At 36.3% G+C, this 21,133-nt stretch overlaps 1 protein-coding gene across 1 annotated transcript in view; it reads left to right on the plus strand.

The window, feature by feature from the left end:
- scin (scinderin) overlaps positions 1 to 20,612 on the plus strand; it is a 131,198-nt gene extending 110,586 nt beyond the window's left edge. Inside the window, exons 13-16 of the mRNA XM_051935708.1 lie at positions 3,572 to 3,693; positions 4,829 to 4,906; positions 13,009 to 13,069; positions 15,800 to 20,612. Of these exons, the coding sequence (XP_051791668.1) occupies positions 3,572 to 3,693; positions 4,829 to 4,906; positions 13,009 to 13,069; positions 15,800 to 15,972 (434 nt within the window). The 3' untranslated portion in view covers positions 15,973 to 20,612. The remainder of the gene's footprint in view (positions 1 to 3,571; positions 3,694 to 4,828; positions 4,907 to 13,008; positions 13,070 to 15,799) is intronic.
- Positions 20,613 to 21,133: the final 521 nt, after the last annotated feature.

The following is a 21,133-nucleotide window of genomic DNA, read 5'->3' on the forward strand; positions in this document are numbered from 1 at the left end:
ATAAATGTATTGTTAAATGTGACAATAAAAAATAAAGGATATGTTAGCATAAATAATTATATGTGTCATGAACTATGCTTTTGTTGCTTATTTCTTCATATATTTACTTATTCATTTATTAATTTTTGTTACGACACACAACTCACCATTTTCACCCATTAGAGCTGAGAGATGGCTCTAGCAAGTATTGCATTTTAATTGGTGAGTTATTGGTAGAGTTCACATAAATCTTTGGACAGACACACATCTTAGATGCAGACTCCTGAGAGGTTGATGAATTCAGGGCTTTTTGAATTAAAGTAGCTGCTTTGTGCAATAGTTCTAGCCGATATTTTTTTGCATTTGTATCTGCCACAGACATACACAGTCATGACTTTGGGCATGCGCTTTGCTTGTCCCGGGAATCATTCCTAGGCATGTGGAAAGTTGTGACTGCCCTATCCTCTTGCAATTTTGCCAGGTGACAATGACAGTTCACGTTTCAGGCCGTATTTCATGTTGCATGCGGTATCACTGAAATAAATAAATGAAGTAATAATTAAATAAATTCATAAAGATATAAGTTAAAAAACATCTTTTATAACACATTTGTTTATTATCACATATCCTTGTAGTTTTATTTATTGTCACATTTTAAAATACATTTATTTATTTGTATATTTGTTTATTTATTCACTCAATTTTAAAATTGAATCAATCTGAAATTTTCCTCCACAACATACATCTTTATCCCCCATTTAATTTAATTCATTGCAATAAGGGTCAGATCCTATCCCATTAGTGCAGGAACTGAAGGTTATGTGTCAGAGCACATTTACCCATATATGCACACATGCACACACACACAAACAAATGCACACTCAAGCCATCAATCAACTTAAGAAACATATTTTTGGAGTTTTTGTGAGCAATAATGGAGCATCCTGAGAGGAAACACTTGGAGAATGTGCAAACTGCTCACAGACACTGCTACATATGGGATCTGAAAACAAGACTCGCTTTGGGGCTAGAAACGCAGCACTGGCCTCTGTACTGCCTCAAAATAATGGGCATATTGATCAGTCAATCACTCTTTATTTTATAATTGTGTAGTTCATAGTGAGCAACATAACAAGCAGTACAGGTAATATAAAATGCATTTAAAATTTTGATTGTCAAAACAATCCCAAATCTTCTTTTAAATAGCAGCTATTAGATAAAAAATGTACTATGTGGCATATCACAGCAAAATTGGCAGTGATAACATAACCCTTAAAAGTGTTTTAAGTGGTAATTTAATACTGCCAAATTTATAGTATACGAGCTGTCCCCCATGGCTCCGCCCACATAGTAGTGAAACAGGACAAACTTTAAAACACATGGTGAGATGTAGACCGACTCAAACAGGGGCTGGCAAGTGAGTGAGGAGAGCCCTACCCCCCTCCCCTTGGCCCACAGCCAATCTCTCAGATTCACACAAATAAATCGGTACTGCAAGCGAACTATGATACTTGAAGAAGTCGCAAAATCAACCAGAATGTTCAAACAAATGATAGAAAAAAACCCAATCTAAATCTGTTAAGTAGTTCTCTCGTGAAAAGTGGACATACAGACAGACAGACACTGGATTTTTTATATATCCATATATATATATACAGTATATATCTATTATATTGTGAACAGGGGGGCTGAACGCACCCCTAGAAGACATGGATGTTCTTCCAAAACCCCTTCTTAAACGCTGATACAATGGGAATAAATACAGTTTATCTCCTCTTTGCTCCCTTACTTGCTGGACTGGTGCTGCTGCTCTGTCGCGTGATATGCTTCGCATACTTAAAAGCCTGAAGAGCACCTGTCCTTTTTGGCTCTTTGCTTTGTCACTCTCTCCTCCTCCATACATTCTCTGCTCCTGTTGGGGGTCCCGCTCCTGACGCCCACCCCTATGATGAGGACGATGTTTTTGCATTCTTTTAACTGAGAGACGGAACTGTCACTTCTGTCTTCACATGGATTTCGTTTTACTTTTGAAAGAGACATATGTTCCTTTGAATTGTTTGAATAAAGTTCCTGTCTCTACAATCTCCTGTGTTTCTGTGCAAATCTGTGACCCAAGCGTGACAATATAAAAAAAATCCTCTCTCAGCTCTTATAAATTTTAACGTTTTCCTCACTTTAAGTTCCCAATTAAAGAAGATGTATTATGTCCAAATCTTATTGAAGAATTTCATCATGAAGGGTTATCAACAGAAAATATGAGCACACAGGCAATCCTAGCACTGAGAAACGATGAAGTCAAACAAATTAACGCTAAAAATGATGATTGGTTACACAGCAAATTGGCAAATTGGTTAAATGCGTATGAATAGACTATGCTGAAACAGTTGCTGGTGATCGTGCGGAAGATGAAAACATCAACTTACAATATCCTGAAGAATATCTACAACTGTTTACACCGTCTGGTCTTCCACCACATGAACATAATGGGCGGAGTGGTGGCTCTGAGGCTAAGGATCTGCGCTGGCATCCCGAAGGTTGCCGGTTCGAATCCCCGTCAGTGCCAAAAGAGATCCTACTCTGCTGGGCCCTTGAGCAAGGCCCTTAACCTGTAATTGCTCCAGGGGGCGCTGTACAATGGCTGACCCTGTGCTCTGACCCCAAGGGGTATGCGAAAAAAAAACCAAAAAACTAACAAACACTGTTGTAAGTCGCTCTGGATAAGAGCGTCTGCTAAATGATGTAAATGTAAATGTAAATTCCTGTAGAAAGAAGGATGTATCCAAGAAAGGTAATTTAGTACATCTTCCAAAGATAACATTACACAACAAAGGAGATCTTGATATGCCATTTGTATTAAAATGTTAACAGTTTTCTGTTAGAATAGCTTTTGCAGACAACTGAAAAATCTCAGAGCCAAACATTTGAAAAAGTCATTTTATTTAATAGAGAAAAAGAAACAAAATTCAATCACGGGCAGTTATACGTTGCGTTGACACGATGAAAGTCCAAACACAGAATCAAAATTCAATGCAGTATTGATGAAAATTTAATTCAAAAAATTGTTTTTACTGAAGTTTTATAGTAAAAGTGTAAGTTTAAAAAGTTTTCCCGTGTTAATTTCAAAGCCAAACAGAACAAAATCATAATACACAATGAATAACTGTAACGCAACATGAAACATAATTTACTTTCAATTATTACGTTTTACTCTTTTTTAATATGGTTAATTACTTGTTGTAATGTAAAATAGTTCTATTATGCATATGTAACAATTCCCATGAAAATAAAAATCTGTTTAAATTATACAACCGCATCCCCATACGCGAGCGACAGAATCGCAAACAGGCTAGTGCGTAGTGCAGGTAAGGGGGTTGGCAAAGCCCCCTAGTTTTTAAATATAGATATAGAAGAGTAACATACAGAGGTCTCTGGAGGAGAAAGAATATTCCATTGTCTTAGTGGTGAAATCGGCGGGTTCCAAGTTGAGCACAATATAAATCTGAAAAAAAAGGGATGAGCCATATCTCAGACCCAAAACGATACTCAACTACAGAAGTGTTACAATGTCTCCTACTTGTGTTTTGTTTTGCAGATGAATTTTGGAAGGCCCTGGGGGGGAAAAAAGAGTACCAAACCTCTCCTTTGTTAGAAAACAAAATAATGGACCATCCTCCACGTTTGTATGCATGTTCCAATAAGACTGGTAAATTTATTGTAAGTATTCGTCATAATTGTTATTTTCTGAAATTTTTGCATTTCAATTGCAAAAATTGAGCCCTAGTTTTTCATAAGAATTGATTGATAGTTTTTATTGATGAAACATCATAAAATCTCAGATGTCTGGCAGTTTGGCACAAGTAAAAGAGTAAAGAAAAGTACACTGAAGTGCTAGAATTTTTACAGTTTTGGAGATGGTTTTCATATTTGATAGGATGCCAGTGTAATGGAGTCATTCAAGTTATGTGTTTAATCCGTGTCAGGATTCTGGTAGCACCAAAATAGGACAAAACACAGTGCAATCCACAAGATATCAGGATAAACCTGCTTACTAATATTAAATCCACTATATACAATAAGCAGGGAAATTAACAAAAAAGCAAATCTAGTAAACATGTAGATAATGCACATACCAAAACCTTTAATAAGAGTAAACCAATCTTTCATAAGGAAAAACAATTGCATACAAGGTCCCAATGGATAACTACTAATAAAATACAATGGGAGGTCATGTACCAGTAGAATAAGAACACACTTTATTCCAATAAATTGATAAGAAGTCACCTTCTATCAAGGTTTCCACATAGAATTACTACAAAAGAAAAGAAAATGAAACATTGAAGAAATACCAAAAGTTTAAATGTAATCACCATCAAAATAAAAATCGAGGCAATGAAAGAAAAGGAAAACAAAGCGTCTAGGAAGTATTACAAAAATGAATGTACAAAATTATGCAAGGACACTTAGTGAACCAATTAATCCTTAGTTTATGCCAGGGATACCGTATGGATGAAGTTTCATTGGATTTTTGACTCATCGGTATAATATAACATGTTGACCGGTGCATTTTGAGATAAGACAGCATAGTTATTTTAAAGATTAAAAGGAAATGAAACATATTAAAAACAATTCATAAATTGGGGAAGTAAAGTAACAAAAGAAAGTTTAGACAGCTATTATATAAAGTCAGGTGCCCATTATAATTAGGTCCATCTTTTAACCAAGTGATCAAAAAGGGGGCTGTGTAAACAAAAATCAAAAAGAAATAACAACCAGGTGTAAGAGAATTAATTGTTTAATTGTTTTTATTTTATACTTTATTTATTTACTTTATTTATTTTATACTTTTTAGATTGAAGAGATTCCAGGAGAATTCACACAAGATGACTTAGCAGAGGATGATGTAATGTTGTTGGATGCATGGGATCAGGTACTATAAAGTAATTTTTATATACTGTGTGGCAAGCGGCTGGGGGCAGTACCCAGCCAGGACGCCAGGAAGGACCGGAAGAGGGATTACGCCTCCTCCGGACCATGAGGGGGCAGCCGGCCTGGTTAGTATGGGGACCACGGGAACAGAGCATGGAAGCTCAACCCTATAGGGGCCCATGGTCACCGCCAGGGGGCGCCCGGATGCCTAAAGAGCCCTAGACATTAGCACTTCCGCCACACCCAGAGGTGCTGGCAGAAGGAATACCAGGGATACCCGGAGTGCTTCCGGGTGCTTACCCGGCACTTCCACCAAACCAGGAAGTGCCGGCGGAAGTTCATCAGGAGGCACCTGGAGCACATCCAGGTGAGCATAAAAGGGGCCGCCTCCCTCCATTTGATAGCTGGAGTTAGGTGGAAGAGGACAGAGCTCAGTGGAGAGGAGTGGAGGCGGTCGGAAGAGAGGCATTGCTAAAGAGGCCAGGAGTGAGGGTGATTGGTGCAGGGGCACTGGGTTGTGTGCATCATTGTAAATAGTGTAATATATGAATAAACGTGTGTTGGTGCTTGAACCATCGATGTCTGCCTGTCTGTGTCCGGGCTGCTTACCACAACTGGAAATGTGTCACTGCACTGCATCAGTGGTCCTCTCCCTGATCCACTTCAGTTTGCATATAGGGCAAATCGTTCAGTGGAGGATGCATTTAATTTATGCTTCTGCTATATTCTTCAACACCTGGACTTGCCTAACACATATGTGAGGGTCTTGTTTGTGGATTTCTGTTCAGCCTTCAATACCATTGTTCCGGAGTTGCTTCAGAGTAAACAGATCCAGTTAGGTGTACCCTATAGTGTCTGCCAGTGGATTATGAGTTTCTTGACAGGTAGGAAGTAGTATGTGAGATTGGGCCCTTATATGTCAGATTCAATGTCAACTAGCATAGGTTCCCCCCCGCCCCAAACCCCCCCCCCAACCAAGGCTGTGTTCTTTCAGCCCTCCTGTTTTCACTTTATACAAATGACTGTAGATCCACGGACAAATATGTAAAAATCCTAAACTTTGCAGATGACACAACCGCAGTGGGTCTCATTTCCAATAATGATGTGTCTTCTTATCAAAGAGAGGTGGGAAATGAGGATTGATTTCCGTCAACAAATCACCAGTTGTCCACATTTGCAAATTAATGGACATGATGTGTTGATGGTTCAGTCGTTTAAATTCTGGAGACTACTTTCACTGATACAAATGGGACAAGCACATCACCACCATCCTCAAGAAAGCCAGGCAGAGATTATTCTTCCTTCACCAGCATAAAAAGCTTGGCATATCAAGGCGTATATTGTTAAATTATTACTCAGCCATCATTGAAAGTATTGTGACTTCCTCCATCACTGTTTGGTTTTCTTCTGCCTCCTCTCTTTCTAAGACTTGGTTGCAGGAGGTGATTTGTTCAGCTGTGAAAGTCATTGGCTGTTATCTCCCAACATTAAAAGATCTGTTCATCGCAAGAGCAAAAAAGAGAGCAGGAAAGATTGCAGCTGACTCCAACCACCCCAGCACCACCTGTTCATTAAACTGTCATTATAGAGGAGGTACAGGTCTATTGTGACTTGAACTAAATCCTGTCTCTGCATTCTCTTTCCTCAAATTATTCAGATCCTAAATAAACTTAAATAGGGTTACTTCTAACTGTTTTTACAATATATAACTGGTAACTGTGCTGTTTGTCTATTCGTAAATACTTCATACTTGCTCAGCTTGCAGTATTTGATATCTATATTATTCTGTATAGTTTTCAATCTATTTGAGTTAAGTTTTGAAGTCTGTAAATGTGTTGTTCAAGAAACTGTTGTATTTGTATAGTGGTTTCCATAGCATCTGGTTAATAGTGGGTTGAAATTGTATTGTCTTGAGTTGGTTATGTCTTATGTTCCATGTTTGGCACCTAACCAAAGTCAATTCTGGTATGATTCACATGCTAGCAATAAAGCAATTCTGATTCTACTATGGGAAGCAAGCAGACAATTTTTTTGTGAAATAAGGCAAGCATTTTGCAAAAAAACATTATAAGATAAGCATAATAAGATTCCATACTATGTGTCTTGTTTTTATTTACTATAAAAGACAATAATAAAATGAGTGTTCTAGTGTGCTGTGTAGTGAATTTCAATATTTACAAAAGGTGCATCATCTAGATGGGACTTGCTATGCCAGCTGACCGCATTTAAGCAGGATATGGAGACAAAAGTAGCTTTTAATTGCATCCAAGAGTTATTCGATGCCTTCCTGGTTTGCATTCCAGCTTTCTTTCTCAGGAAACACAATTTACATATTTGTTCATTAACTTGGAAATGTCTTCCTCTTAATTCAAACTATTTTCTTCCTTCAGCATACCTTCCGTATTCTAAAGAGCACTGAATGTGCTTCATTTATCTAGTTAAACATAGTTAACAAAGTAAAAGTTGAAAAAGAAAATGAATACCTTTCTATGGTTTAAGCAAATGGTTGACAAAATTACTGGATCAAAATAACATTTAAAAGAAAGTTTTGAAGGAATACTAACATGTCTAAGACACTCTTTAAAGTGATTTCAGTTAATTGTGCTTCATGTTTATCTTATGAAATGATCTCTGGCACCAATGTATGTCTTTTCAAACACTAATTCAGACATTAAGTTCAAGCTCCCCATATATTTGTATTTGGTCTGTAGCTAACAGCTTTCATGAAGAAAGAGAGAAACTGAAGACAGAATAGGAACAAAACACAACCTACCTCCTGTCTGCCCCACCAACTTTACTAAAAACAGATGCTACTTCCTCTCAGATGGGTTGCATTTCCTGCCTATCTACCTTAAGTCACTGCTGAACTCCCATGCTTACAGTATATAAAAGGAACAAAGAAAATAACAGCAATACAAAAAAGGCTGTATTGCCACTAGGCTTTCCTTTTCTATTAATGTCTTGTGGGTTGATTTCCATCATCAGATGTTCTCATGTACTGCGTTTCTGTTTAAGGTCTCTTTCAACAGACTCTAATCTATTGCTTTAGCCCAACTCCTGATCCCAGACACACTTAACTTCTGTCAGGATACCATTAAATACAAGAATCACCTCCAGGAATTGGCAGCTAAAAACAATGTGTCACAAAATGATCCCATCCTCTAGTAGTCTTCAGGTATTCCTAAGAGGTTTTTAAAGAGTAGCGTCATCAAAACAACTTCTGGCCTAACTTCTTTTGTTCAAGGGCAGTAGGGCCCACCAATCCCATGTTGGATTAACCTGCCGCCATCTATCAGCTTGGAAGAGTTATGTTTGCTTCTGGCTAGTTCTTTGGTACATCTCAATCATTCTGGCCTGTATAGTTCTATAAACCTTTAACTGAATTAGTCTTCCCATAATGACATGTAGAGGTGCTATTGCATATATCTCCTTTAGGCCATTGCTGAACCTGTACTCTGTCTTGTGTCAACCTGCTACCCCTTGCACTTCTGTCAATCTCATGTTACCATGTTTGGCATAGACATATTGTTATGTATACTATTTCATTTTATACCCACTTTTTTTTTTGGGTGGGTCAGATAGGCAAAATAACCAGTGAGGCTGTGATGTGCTCTTGTCTTCCTCGGACCCCTTCCAGAATTGCTTACACAACACTAATTCCGGATGTTAAATATATACATATATATATATATATATATATATATATATATATATATATATATATATATATATATATATATATGTATATATATATATATATATATATATATGCTAGTCATTTAGCCCGTTACAATAATGGGCGCTAGAACAGTAGTGCATAAATATTAGTAGGAACAGTCTATATTAAATGGCAAGGGACTTTGACCTCATTCTTTTTGTTGGTCGTATTTTTCTTTCTTTCAGCCTTTCTTTTGTTGATGTTTACTTGCTGAGCTGACCGTTCTTCGTGGGCTGCCGCCGTGCATTGTGTGTCTTTAATTTTCTGTGACAGTAATACTGTCTTGTACGTCCGCTGTCCGCTGGCTTGTACGTCCGTAATATACTTTTAATTTTCTCTGGCGGTAATACAGGCGTGCGCGTCGGTAATATGCCTTTAATCTCCACTCACAGTAACACTGGCTTGTATGTGGCTGTAATATGCATCACTGTATTGTGTACCTTTAATTTCCTCTCGCAGTAATACTGGTTTGTATTTCCGTAAAACGCCTCTAACTTTCTCTGACAGTAATATTGCGCATGCATGCTTCACCAGAAGACACACACATACGGACACCTGGACGCACACAGGGATTTTATTAAAGAGGATATAATTTGGTCAGCTAACCATCAAGCTTCATAGACATAATGATCTTCTATTGTTTGTTAAACTTATATTCTTTTATTCTTAGATTTGTATTCATGTGTCGTGCTTAAGCATCTGAGCACAATATATCCAATATTTATGATTGATTGAAAGCAGATATCAAGGCTAGAATTATAAACTGAATAAAGAATTTTAGACCATAATGACACCTTGAAGTGCATCTGTGAAGGTGTTTACTCAATTATGCCAGTTGAGGATTCTCAAAATGTCTCAGCTGGAACATAGAAAAGATTTGCTCCACCTGTTTTTTTAATTCCATCCTTTTTGTATTGTTCTGTTGGCACAGTGGATTGTAAGCTATTGTAAGGACCAGGGGATGTGCACATTTTTTGAGAAATGGAGCAAAAAAGTTTTCTAGAATAACAATGCTTTTATCAAAAGCAAAACCCATAGGGCTAAACTGTAAGTGAAGTCAAAACAAGAATTGCCATGAGTTGTTGCAAACATTATATATCATCAAAACCAAACTTCTAAGACTAGGAACCGATCTGAGAAGTGGGAATTTATGAGTCGTTAATCAGAATACCTAATGCTATGAGGTCAAGAGTAACACTGTTCAAGATTTAAATCCAGAAGTGTTACAATGAGTTTTAAAATTTTTATAGTGAATCCTTCATGACACCGCACACATTGCCTCCTGGGAGGCATTACATTGCAATACTGCAGTGAATCTGAGCATCATGCTAACAAAATGGTGAGACTCTAAAATGGGGTGTAGTGCACTTAAAATTAAATAACAGAAATGTAAAAATCTTTCTCAATCTAAAGAATTAATCTGAAACAAACATATGGTCATGTTCCTTGAAAGAAGGATTTAAGAATATTCACAACAAATGAACAGAAAAAATGTATTTAAGACAAAAAAAATTTCAGTGACATGGTCGAGGGTTATACATTTTTAACATCCACAGTTTATACTGTACATGAGTATTCATTGATATTTTAGGTACAGAGAAAGTTTGTTGCTAATTAATCGAACATAAGTGATGGCCGCTGTACTATTGCCTCCCCCAACACAGAATCAGGATTGTATTATGGTGGAAGTTCCACTTTTCCGCTAATTTGCTTCACCTACGCTATGTAGTTGTAGTTAACTATATCTAACCTTTGAAATAGGATCTCAGAAAAGAAGTGGAACTCAGCCATTTCATATATGGAAAACACAGTATGCACTAAGCATTCCATAATTCAACTAAAAATCTTTCTTCGATCTCATTTATCTCATTAAAATTTGTTTAAAATGTACCAAGGGCAAGATCCAGCCTGTGAGTGTTGCCATCTAGTTATAGCATAACTAGACAATATGTTTAGAAAATGCAATAAATTAACATAGTTTTGGACAAAAATCTTTATATACTTCTCAGATAGCCTTGGTGTCACAATCTCTCCTAATCCATTAACGGTGGTGTTTGGTGTAATCCCGGATGGAATTAAAGTGCGTAGGGAAAATCCATTGAGTATGCTATTCCTCACTACAAGCATGCAGACTTGTCTTGCTAAACTGGAAGAATTCTAACCCACCTTCTATAATGCAGGGTCTAGAAGATGTTCTTTATTATCTTAAATTAGAAAACATCAAATTCTCTGTCAGAGAAAAAATGTTTTGAACACATGGCAAAAATTCATTAATATTATTATTTTAGAATTATGCTGTGGCTACAATTGACTTTCATATGCTATTAATTGTTCTGTTATATTTAACAAATTAAATGGATGGATTTCTACTTGTGTTTTTGTTCTTTTTCTCTTTTTCTTGGGTCAGGGTTGAATCTTGTTTTGCTTTTTTGGTTTTATATTTCTAATTTCCTTTTGTTTTCTCTGTATTGATTTCAAGGTAAATATTTGTATCTGTTATGTTATTATTATTTTTGATTGAGTGGTATGATATTTTAATGTTCTGCTTTTCAAAAGTAAAATACAAATTTCTAGCAAAAAAAACCAAACAAACAAAAAAACTGGTGTGTATATGTATACTATGTATATCTGCTTTATGTGGACAGCTGCTTTAGGCAAACTGAGACTTCAATGTAACTGCTTATACCACCCCACATGAACAACATACCCCCTTAACCCCTGTGGTGATATGGCAAGAGCCCACACTTAACAATGTACCTTGTCCTGACTAAACAATATACAGTTGCTATTGCAATAAATCAAAATTAATAAAACACTGTAAAACCAATAGTAGAAAAAACAGGAAATGACTTTAAAAGGATGCTTTCTTTAAGGATGTAGATGATAAGAAAGATGAATCCCTTCAAGTTTGGGTGCATAGTTTCTTAAAGAATTTGTACAGTCTGCAGTAGTCTTGCATCTGTCAGTCTCGGAGAGAATACAGACATCTTGTCTGGGTGATGGTGCTGATCTTCTTTTCTCTCTGTTTTTCTTTTACCCTGTGTAGCATACAACCCAAATGTAAAGGTCTCTTTCTCCACGTGGAGTTCACAATGATTACACAAACTGCTATCATGTTGGCATTACAAAATTGTGTTCTTTTCCCAGGCTGATATCTGTGCTAATCATAATAACCCCAGAATAATACAAAGGTTGTTTTCTGGACATTCCTAGCAGTCTGTGACTCTAAAAGAATGAAGTAAAAAATACAAATTTCAAATCAATAAGGATAAAGTGTTAAAATCAAAAACCTAGCAATTTGTACTGCTACCGTTTAAAAGATGAAAAGTATCAAATAAAGATTTCAGCAGGTGAAAGTGTAGCTTCTGTGAGCACTTTCACAGTTCAAATATGGATTGTTATGAACATTTGCAGTCTTTGTAGCAACTTGTTAATTTGTATTTGAGAAGTAAAATTCACAGTTCAGACTTGAATTGTTTTCATTATTTGAAGTCAAAGTTACTCTGTTAAAGTTTTCATTTCAGATAGATAGATAGATAGATAGATAGATAGATAGATAGATAGATAGATAGATAGATAGATAGATAGATAGATAGATAGATAGATAGATAGATAGATAGATAGATAGATAGATAGATAGATAGATAGATAGATAGATAGATAGATAGATAGATAGATAGATAGATAGATAGAAATGTATTTGTCCACAGGGGGACATTTGGCAATATATGGTTTAATTCATAACTCAGTATCATGAGTTTGAACATTTATTTAAAACAGTTTTCAGCATGGCTTGTTTCCATCACCATTGCGAGGACCTCTCCAGTAACCACCACGTGCTAAAATTCTCTGTTGGGCTCAATCACCTCTTAACACTGCACACAATGACAATATCAGGTTATGCTCAATTTACTGCTTCATGGTGATACTTTATTTAAAATATTCTCTTGATAGCCTTTGTAGACACTGCCCAATCTGTTATCCAATTAGTCTGCAATATACAAGTACATTAATATTTTAAAGTCCGTCAATAGTACTAGGGTGAATTATGAATGTATTTTCTTGCCTGAAGAAGGGGTCTGAGTTGCCTCGAAAGCTTGCATATTGTAATCTTTTTAGTTAGCCAATAAAAGGTGTCATTTTGCTTGACTTTCACTAAAGTCCGTCAAGGAAGCCAAAACGAGTGACATGAAAATTAAACTCGTGATTTATCATCAAATGCATTAACTTGAGCTAGAAGCAACAACACATTTTTCCATTGCTTTGAAATAAAATACATTTAGAAAGCCAAGTATACATCAAGACCAAAAATATGTATGTATTTGATGTCTATGAAATGTTTGATCTATTACAAGTGTCATCCTAACCAGTTTATTTTTCTGAAGGTATTTGTGTGGATCGGCAAAGAAGCAAATGATGTTGAGAAAACAGAGTCTGTCAAATCAGGTATGTGACCACATCTTTACATAATTTACTCAAAACTTGTTGCATTTTTTAAAATTCTGAATTAAATATGATTCCCCACTGTGCCAAGTGTCAGTAAACATATCAAATTACATATGTAAATTTCAGATACAAATGAATTATGAGACATTTTAATTACATGCAGGAACTGTGAGCTAGTCTTAAATTATAAACTATTTTTATTTTTCTGCTGACAATCTTAGTGGGCACAATCACTAAGTGAAAATCAAGTAAAATTACAATATACATCAAGCAAAGCAGTGAACACTACTCTGGTATTAAAGAGATTTCAAATGGAGTTTGGTTAAAGTGAGGATGGATAATGGCTGCCTGATCTCATTACTTTCATAGTAAATTTTATTGACAAATATTAGCACAGAAAACTATGGATACATTGACTAGATCGACTAAGGGTAACACTAATCACTTTGTCCTGAATATTCTTACAAAAAAGCTGACCAAATTTTCATAGTCGCAAAACAGGACATAAGTCATTAATTAAGTGAGTGTAGTAGACGTAACTTAATTTGAAGCATGTGGTGCGGCCCCCCTTTAAGTTTTGTCTGTGTTGTTAAAAATGTATGTTACATCAAAAAGCTTTAATTAAATGACCGGGTGATTAAAAACAGGACATTTTGTTAAATTCTAGGGAGAAATGCATAAAGTGGGATAAATCAAAATTGGACTGTCCCAAAAACAACGGGTCATCTGGTCATACTATTTCAAAAGGTTCAGACTAAATCAAAAGAAGAGCATAACAGAAAGGAAATGCATTTATGAAACACCTCAAAAAGCAAGATGTCCACAAAATAGATAGGATATATATGAAAAAGGCCAAAGGTCAGAAAACCAAGAAGTTACAGATATACTTAACAAGGCCAAAGTCAAAGATGAAAAAGAAACACCAAAAAAGTTTCAGAAGCCCAGAACTAGGAAGATAGAGAGCCCTAACTAGAGATGTTTTAACACAACACTATCATGAAAGATCATTTTTAAAATATCCCAAACCTAGGTTGCCAGTAGCTGCACATCACCATCCTAAATAGGTGAAGTGCCATAATCCAGTATATCACACAACCTGTAATGGGCATAGGAATTGTAAACAAATGGGCTGCAGCCATGAGAGAAACATCCAACAGCAATGAACCTGAGATTCATACCCAGCTTTCTGAATCTGTATAGTATGAACATAATCCACTTTGCTAGGAAGAAAAATAGAAGTATTAGAAGCTAATTTGATCAATTCAACTGGTAACTTCGACATAGAAAACTATGAATACATTTTAGTATAAGTTTTTTGTATTTGTAAGATATTTTGATGGCATAATTAATGTTATATATATATATATATATATATATATAGAGAGAGAGAGAGAGAGAGAGAGAGACAAATTATAAATACATATGTGAAAAAATTACATACAAATTTAATTTAATTCATTTGGAAATTAAAGGCCCAAAGTTGCAGGAGCATGTGGGCATGGGACAACCTAACATTTAATATAATTACTGCATCACAATTGTGTATACTTTGATGCCAAGGAAGGTAGCGGAAAGTAATGAAACCTGCTTGGTTAGATATGGAAAGGAAATCCTCCTTAAACTCTTCTCTATATGCTTTGCTATGTGTTTGTACGTTTTCTAATTATTGTCAGTTTACCAGTAATCCGATGGTTTGTTCAAAATGTGGGACTTATAAAAGAGACAGTTTAAGACCAAGTTGCTACTATTAGTTGCTCCCATGCACAATAACTACATATTCCAGCCATGCTTAACCTATATTGTTTAATTCATGGAATTTATTTAGTATCTGGACCTCTAGAGACCTCTGTGTTAATAATACTTATGTATCCTTTATTTAAAATTTCCTTTAGATACAGAAGTATTAAAAAATATTGTGAAATATAGAAGTAATTTTCCTGCCAGCAGCCATACCACATGCACTTCAGAACAGGTAATCCACCCAAAGATCATAAAATTTGGGCCCAGCCAGAACTTGGACAGGAGAACAATCAGGAAACTTTGGGTTGCTGCTGGAAGAAGTGTTGGTGAGGACAGCAGGGGGTACTTACCCTCTGGTCTGTGTATGGATCCCAATGCCCCACTGTAGTGATGGGGACACTGTGCTATAAAAATTGCCACTGACCTTTCCGATGAGACATAAAATCAAGGCCCTGACTCTCTGTGGTCGTAAAAGATCCCTTGGTATCTTTCAAAAAGAATAAGGTGTACCCCAATGTCCTGGCTAAATTCAGAATCAGAATCATAAAGTGCCCATCACAACCTCATCCATTCTGCCCCCCCAACCCCCACTAATCATCCCCTGTCCCTTACTGGCTAACTATCTCTCTCACTCCTTCACAACTTAATAGCTAATGTGTGGTGAGCTTATAAATATAATTTAATTAATTATATTATTGTCAATATTGGTGGTTCTCATGGGAAATAAACAGCACATCTTTAAAAATTTTAAAACTAGGAAGATGAAGAGGAACAACTATGTATGTAACACAGAAGACCAGGAAAAGATAAATTTACTTTAAGTACTTTACCTAAAGAGGTGAGAGGTGAAAAAGAAAAACAGTTTATTTTTGAGCTTTTTTATATGTGCAGTTGGTTGGCTGTGCTTTTTGTAAACTTTGAACACCTTCTTCTACTTGAAATAGCAGTGCTTGTTTATTATAACATAATATTACTTGTTATTCATTTCAGCAAAACGCTATATTGAGACAGATCCATCAGGCAGAGATAATGGGACACCGATCGTCATTGTGAAACAAGGCCATGAGCCATGCACTTTCACTGGCTGGTTTTTAGCATGGGACCCCACTAGATGGAACAGTGATCCTGTTGCCCAGGCCTTGTCTGCTATGAAAGTGGCATAAGATTTGGGAAACTGGAGCTAACAAAGAAACATGAAGTTTCACTTCCCAAAGCTCCAAGACACTTCACTTAAAGTAAACATATCGCATTGAGTAAAACATTTATTTTGTGCCTTACTAATATATCTGCTTTAGCTACATTTTTTGTGAACGGCCAAATAAAAGTTAATATATGGATGTGAATTTGGAAAAATATTCAGTGAGACAGTTGCTCAGGGGTTGCAAGTTCTATAAATATTTGATTAGACGATTATTGTGAGTAATTAACACATAAAATTTGAATAAATGTTTCGTTGCAAACACCAGTAAGTTTTATTACTTAACAATAAGGATATTTCCCAAGTATTCTTAGATGATTGTTTAACAGAAGTTAATATAAAATATATTGTATAGTCCATTAAAGATGCATACCTAATCTAATATATAAATGTATTTTATTAAGGGTACAAGAAACATTTAGACAACAACATGTCATTACCTATGTACAACTCAATGATTACTGGTTTTGTGAAATGTTCAAAATTAACATTAGGTTTGAGTTTCTTTTAAGGTGCCAATTTCAAGTACTTTTACATGTACATGTATATACAACTATCTGTATGAACAAATGTTTCTTGTGCCCTTGAAGAACGTATTTTAAATTGACAGATGGCAACAACTCTGTAAATGTTTTAATTTCTTATGTATAAAAGGTTTACATTTATTTGCATTAAGCTTCATTAACCATGTAGCCTTCCACACCTGTAGTGATTAGTCAATAGTTTTCAGCTAATCTACCTAAACAAGTGTAAATTGCAAATTTAACCAACATCAGTTTTATTTAAACAATTTCTATAAATTAAAAGCAGTAGCAGTTCTGGACTAATCTATGAGGCAAGCCATAACTAACATTATCTAATTCAGGAAGAGATACAGCTGAAAATAGCAGTTGCATGGTGTATTTTATGCAAAACGTCTGAAAATATAATTCAGATTCATTAAAAAATATATTTTTTGAAAGATAATGTACACTTCATTGCTTTCAATGGTGACATTGTGTTGTTATCACTGCTGTCCTTCAGCTCCAGTCAAGTTCATTTGTGTGCCTTTGTAGATTTTTACTGTCTATTCTGCTTTCCTCCGATGTTTCCCAAATTAATACATTGTAAAGTAGGACACAAACAATGATGAAGAGTTAGGGCATCACCTTGGTGACCCCCATAGAACTGAATGAGAAAAAACAAAGAAAACATGCAGAAAATGCAGAGTAGTCTTTTCAGACCCGAGTTCTACTTAGCAACTGAATCAAGTCGGCCGATTTCCAGGTTATGAGTTCAAGTGGCAGGAAGGGGAGGGTCAGGTGGATGAACACGGAAGTGACATCAGAGGAGGAGTGGCTGCCAGCCTTCCATTCTGCAGAGAGAGAAGAGAAGGCATTAGTATACAGCACCAACCCCTGTTCCTGCAGGTACTTACCATTACCAAAGCCCTTAAGCTCTCCCTCATGTGCACCACATTTTAGGTTAATTACAAACACTGAATTGGCCCTAGATGTGGGAGTGAGTATGTCTTGCCAAATGCATCTGGGATGTTCTATCACTTCCTTTGATAATGAAACAGAAGATGTAGGGGTATTGTTTTAAAGTGTTTTCATTCTTTCTACATAAAGCATATTAAATTAAGATCTCTGGTGTATAAAGTAATGCTAACTGCCCTGGATAACTGTTAATATATTTTGCCTTTCATAGTCGTTTACATTAATTTACATGTGAGAAGCTGATCTACAGTTACTGATTCCATTATTCATTTTTGTGCAGGATATTTTTTTTGTGTGTAAGTTGTTTTAACCTCCATCCCCTGAACTTCAGGGTCTCAAGGAGATGAAATACATCCTGGTAACATCAGGCGCAAGATAGTAACCAACCTGTTCTGGGTTTTCAGGGAGATGATGCCTATCGTGCAGGTCAGGTCAGGTCAGGTTAGGGAGCATGCACTGGTACAGCGTGTTGCTGCACCCATCTATCTTGCATCATGAAATAATTGACAAGAAACAGCCCGCAAGAAGGCACCAGACTTTCAGTGAGCACAGTCAGGCATACATCTTTACTCCAATTTAGGGTCACCAGTTAACATCTCTGGGATGTGAGAGGAAGACCATATTTCCTTGACAAAAGCAGAAATTGAGGCAACATGAAACACCACGCAGACAGTGAACCCAGATTACTTGGGTGGTGTGCCAACTGCCCCAAAATATTGAACAACCATGCCACGCTTGTTTTTTAATCATGAGTTTGAATAAAAGCTAAATAATTTCTTTCACTGTAAGTCGCAACTCAGTAGTTTATTGCCATGTGCCAGTGTCATCATGTGGATACATGTCACACTCTGCCCTGAGTAAACCTTAAAGGCTATGTCACATTACATGACTTTTCCAGTGATTTTCAGTCATAGCCTTCTTTTACATAATCTTAGGAAGTTGGAGGCTCCCATGACAGCCAGTCATCTAGTCAAATAAACCTGGCAAATAAGTCCAACCAGTCTGGGACTCACTCCAATAACATCTAACAGGTTTAATTTTGTCTTTAGTTGTAGGGCAGGGTTTTGTGTGCATGACAGCTGGCAACTAATCAGTGCTCATCTGGAAGCACAATGCAGCAAATTCAGCAACAATGAATAAGGAACACGAGTGTTTTGGTCCTCCCAAGCAGAAGAGAAACTTGTCTGTCTGATGTATTGTGTTTTATGTACCACAACAAAATGGAAAAACGAAAAAAAGGGACTCGCTGTAGCTCTTAACTCACTGAACAGCACCAGCTCCATCAGTCGGAGGGGGTGGTGAGTACAACTGTGCTAGAAGTGCTTTTCAGTCATCTAAATTGACATGGTTTGGTGACGAGATCAGCAGCTATAATCTGACATACCGAACAACTAAAAGTCGTGCAATGTGACATCAGCCTAACAAGCATGTAGCCCCCACTTCAGCAGAGTGCCTATATATGCTGACTGAACTTACAGAATCCTCAAAGCCTGTTCGTGAATCTACCTGATAATCTCCTTTCTTGCTTCCTACTTAAGATAAAATTTTAACAGACCCCTGTTTCATAAGAAAATACTCAATATTCGTTTACCTGCCACACATTCAGTTTCACACTTTTCTATTAACTTTTACACTTCTCTGTGTTTCTCCCTTCACACATGTGAGATTACATCTTGCCTAAAGAAGGGCTCTGAGTTTCCTCGAAAGCTTGCATATTGTAATCTTTATAATTAGCCAATTAAAGGTGTCATTTTACTTAATTTGTCACTGGGCTAACACAGTACAACACCCTAGCACTCCCTTCACACATGGGATACTGGTTACTATTATAAGTAAAATTGGTATTAATAAAACTTGTACAAAGGCTCCAACTCTTTTGCTTGTCTGTTACACACTAACTAAACATTCATCACTTGTCCTCCAAACATTACAAATGAAGCAAAGATGTTATAGAGAGACACAAAAACATAATGTTAACATGTGTTGTGGAGAAGAGGAATGAATGCAGTTTCAAAATTTTGGGTCCACCAACCCCCTTTTAAATGAAATGAAAATAAATTTAAAGTTACTAAGTAAAATAACAGCCACTGCTGCTAACAATTTACAAGTCACTCTTTAAACTGGTGAGAATTTTGGTCATCTCATTCCCTCTTGCACCTGGGTCAAATGAAGACACTGCTGCTTTTATAACTGTAGGCCTCTGAGACAAAATGGGTGGGGCTTTGGAGGGATACATGGGCGTGGTCAGGGATGCATGGGTGTGGTCAGGCATCATCTGACTGCTTTTCTTCAGGGCTGTAGACGGAAAGACAAGGTTGTTAACAACAGCGCCTCCACTAGTCCCAGGGTGGTAGCGCTTACTTTGTCAGAACTCCTAATCACATGTGCATCACATAGGATATCAATCCACAAATATATATTATCATGGCATAACATTCTTAAATCCTCTTTATTCCATTCAGAGCCACAGAAGGTTTTAGCCTATTTCAGCATTACTTGGCACAAGGCAAGAAATATCCCTGGACAGGATGCCATTGCATTGCTTAGCCTGGTCATGCACACAACCAAGAAGGGGCCAATTTAGAGTCACCAATTTACTAAGTAGGCATGTCCACACATGGAAGAGAATGTGCAAACTCCACACAGACAAGGTCATGGTGCAGGGATCAAACCCAGGGTATGTAATGGCAGCACTATACTACTCTATTATTTTTTTGGTATAAACTAATACCCACTAGTTTAGTCACCATTCCAAACTTATGTTGCATGCTTTCTTTCACTGGGAAAAGCTATTAGGTTTTAACAAAATGTTATAAAGCCGTCAGCAACTCACCTTAATACTATAATAATTAAAGGCACTTTTTTACTGCTTTATCAAATTATAGTGACTATAATGACACATTACTTTAAGATATGTAAGATGTAATAAGTAACCAATTATCTTCACGGCCTACCTGACATTTTTAAAAACTCTTATTTTTTGTCATTATTATAGTTTTAGTATTAAGATATAAATTGTATATTTCATTTATCATCTTTGAGAATTTATGTATACATTTTCTATGCCTTGCTTTGTTTGAAAAAATATGAACCTGAGGGTATATAATAAAATCTCCCCACAGAATTATTTTGAAGTCTGTCATTATTAATCAACTGAATGAAAGAGTGAGACAAAACAAGAAGCTGCAAGAAACTGATGTCGACTCAGCGTGAGGAAACTGAATCACTGATTATAGTCATGGGAAAGCTTACAAGATTACGAAATACTTATGGTGGCATGTGATCATTCTTCTTCAAAATCATGATGCCACGCCAATTACGGATCCCTGGAAACAAGGAGATAGCACCAATCAATAAAGCAACAGAAAAATAAATGTTAAGTAATATACAGTACAGTGCAAAAATGCATTTATAGTAGTTGGTTGACGCATCTGATAGTAATCTTTAATGGATGCCTTTTACAATATTTTACAGTATATAACAATTTGGTGAATGTGTTGCATTGCCTGTGAGCACATGTATGAAATTATGAGCTTTCAGAAATACTCCTTATGCACAGAACAATGTTGCTTTTCTAAAATTTAAGCAATGTGACTGTAATAAATTAAACTATGCATATGACTTTTGGAAATACATTGACGCTAAAAC

This window comes from Erpetoichthys calabaricus, chromosome 13, assembly GCF_900747795.2.
Source record: "Erpetoichthys calabaricus chromosome 13, fErpCal1.3, whole genome shotgun sequence".
Lineage (NCBI taxonomy): Eukaryota > Metazoa > Chordata > Cladistia > Polypteriformes > Polypteridae > Erpetoichthys > Erpetoichthys calabaricus.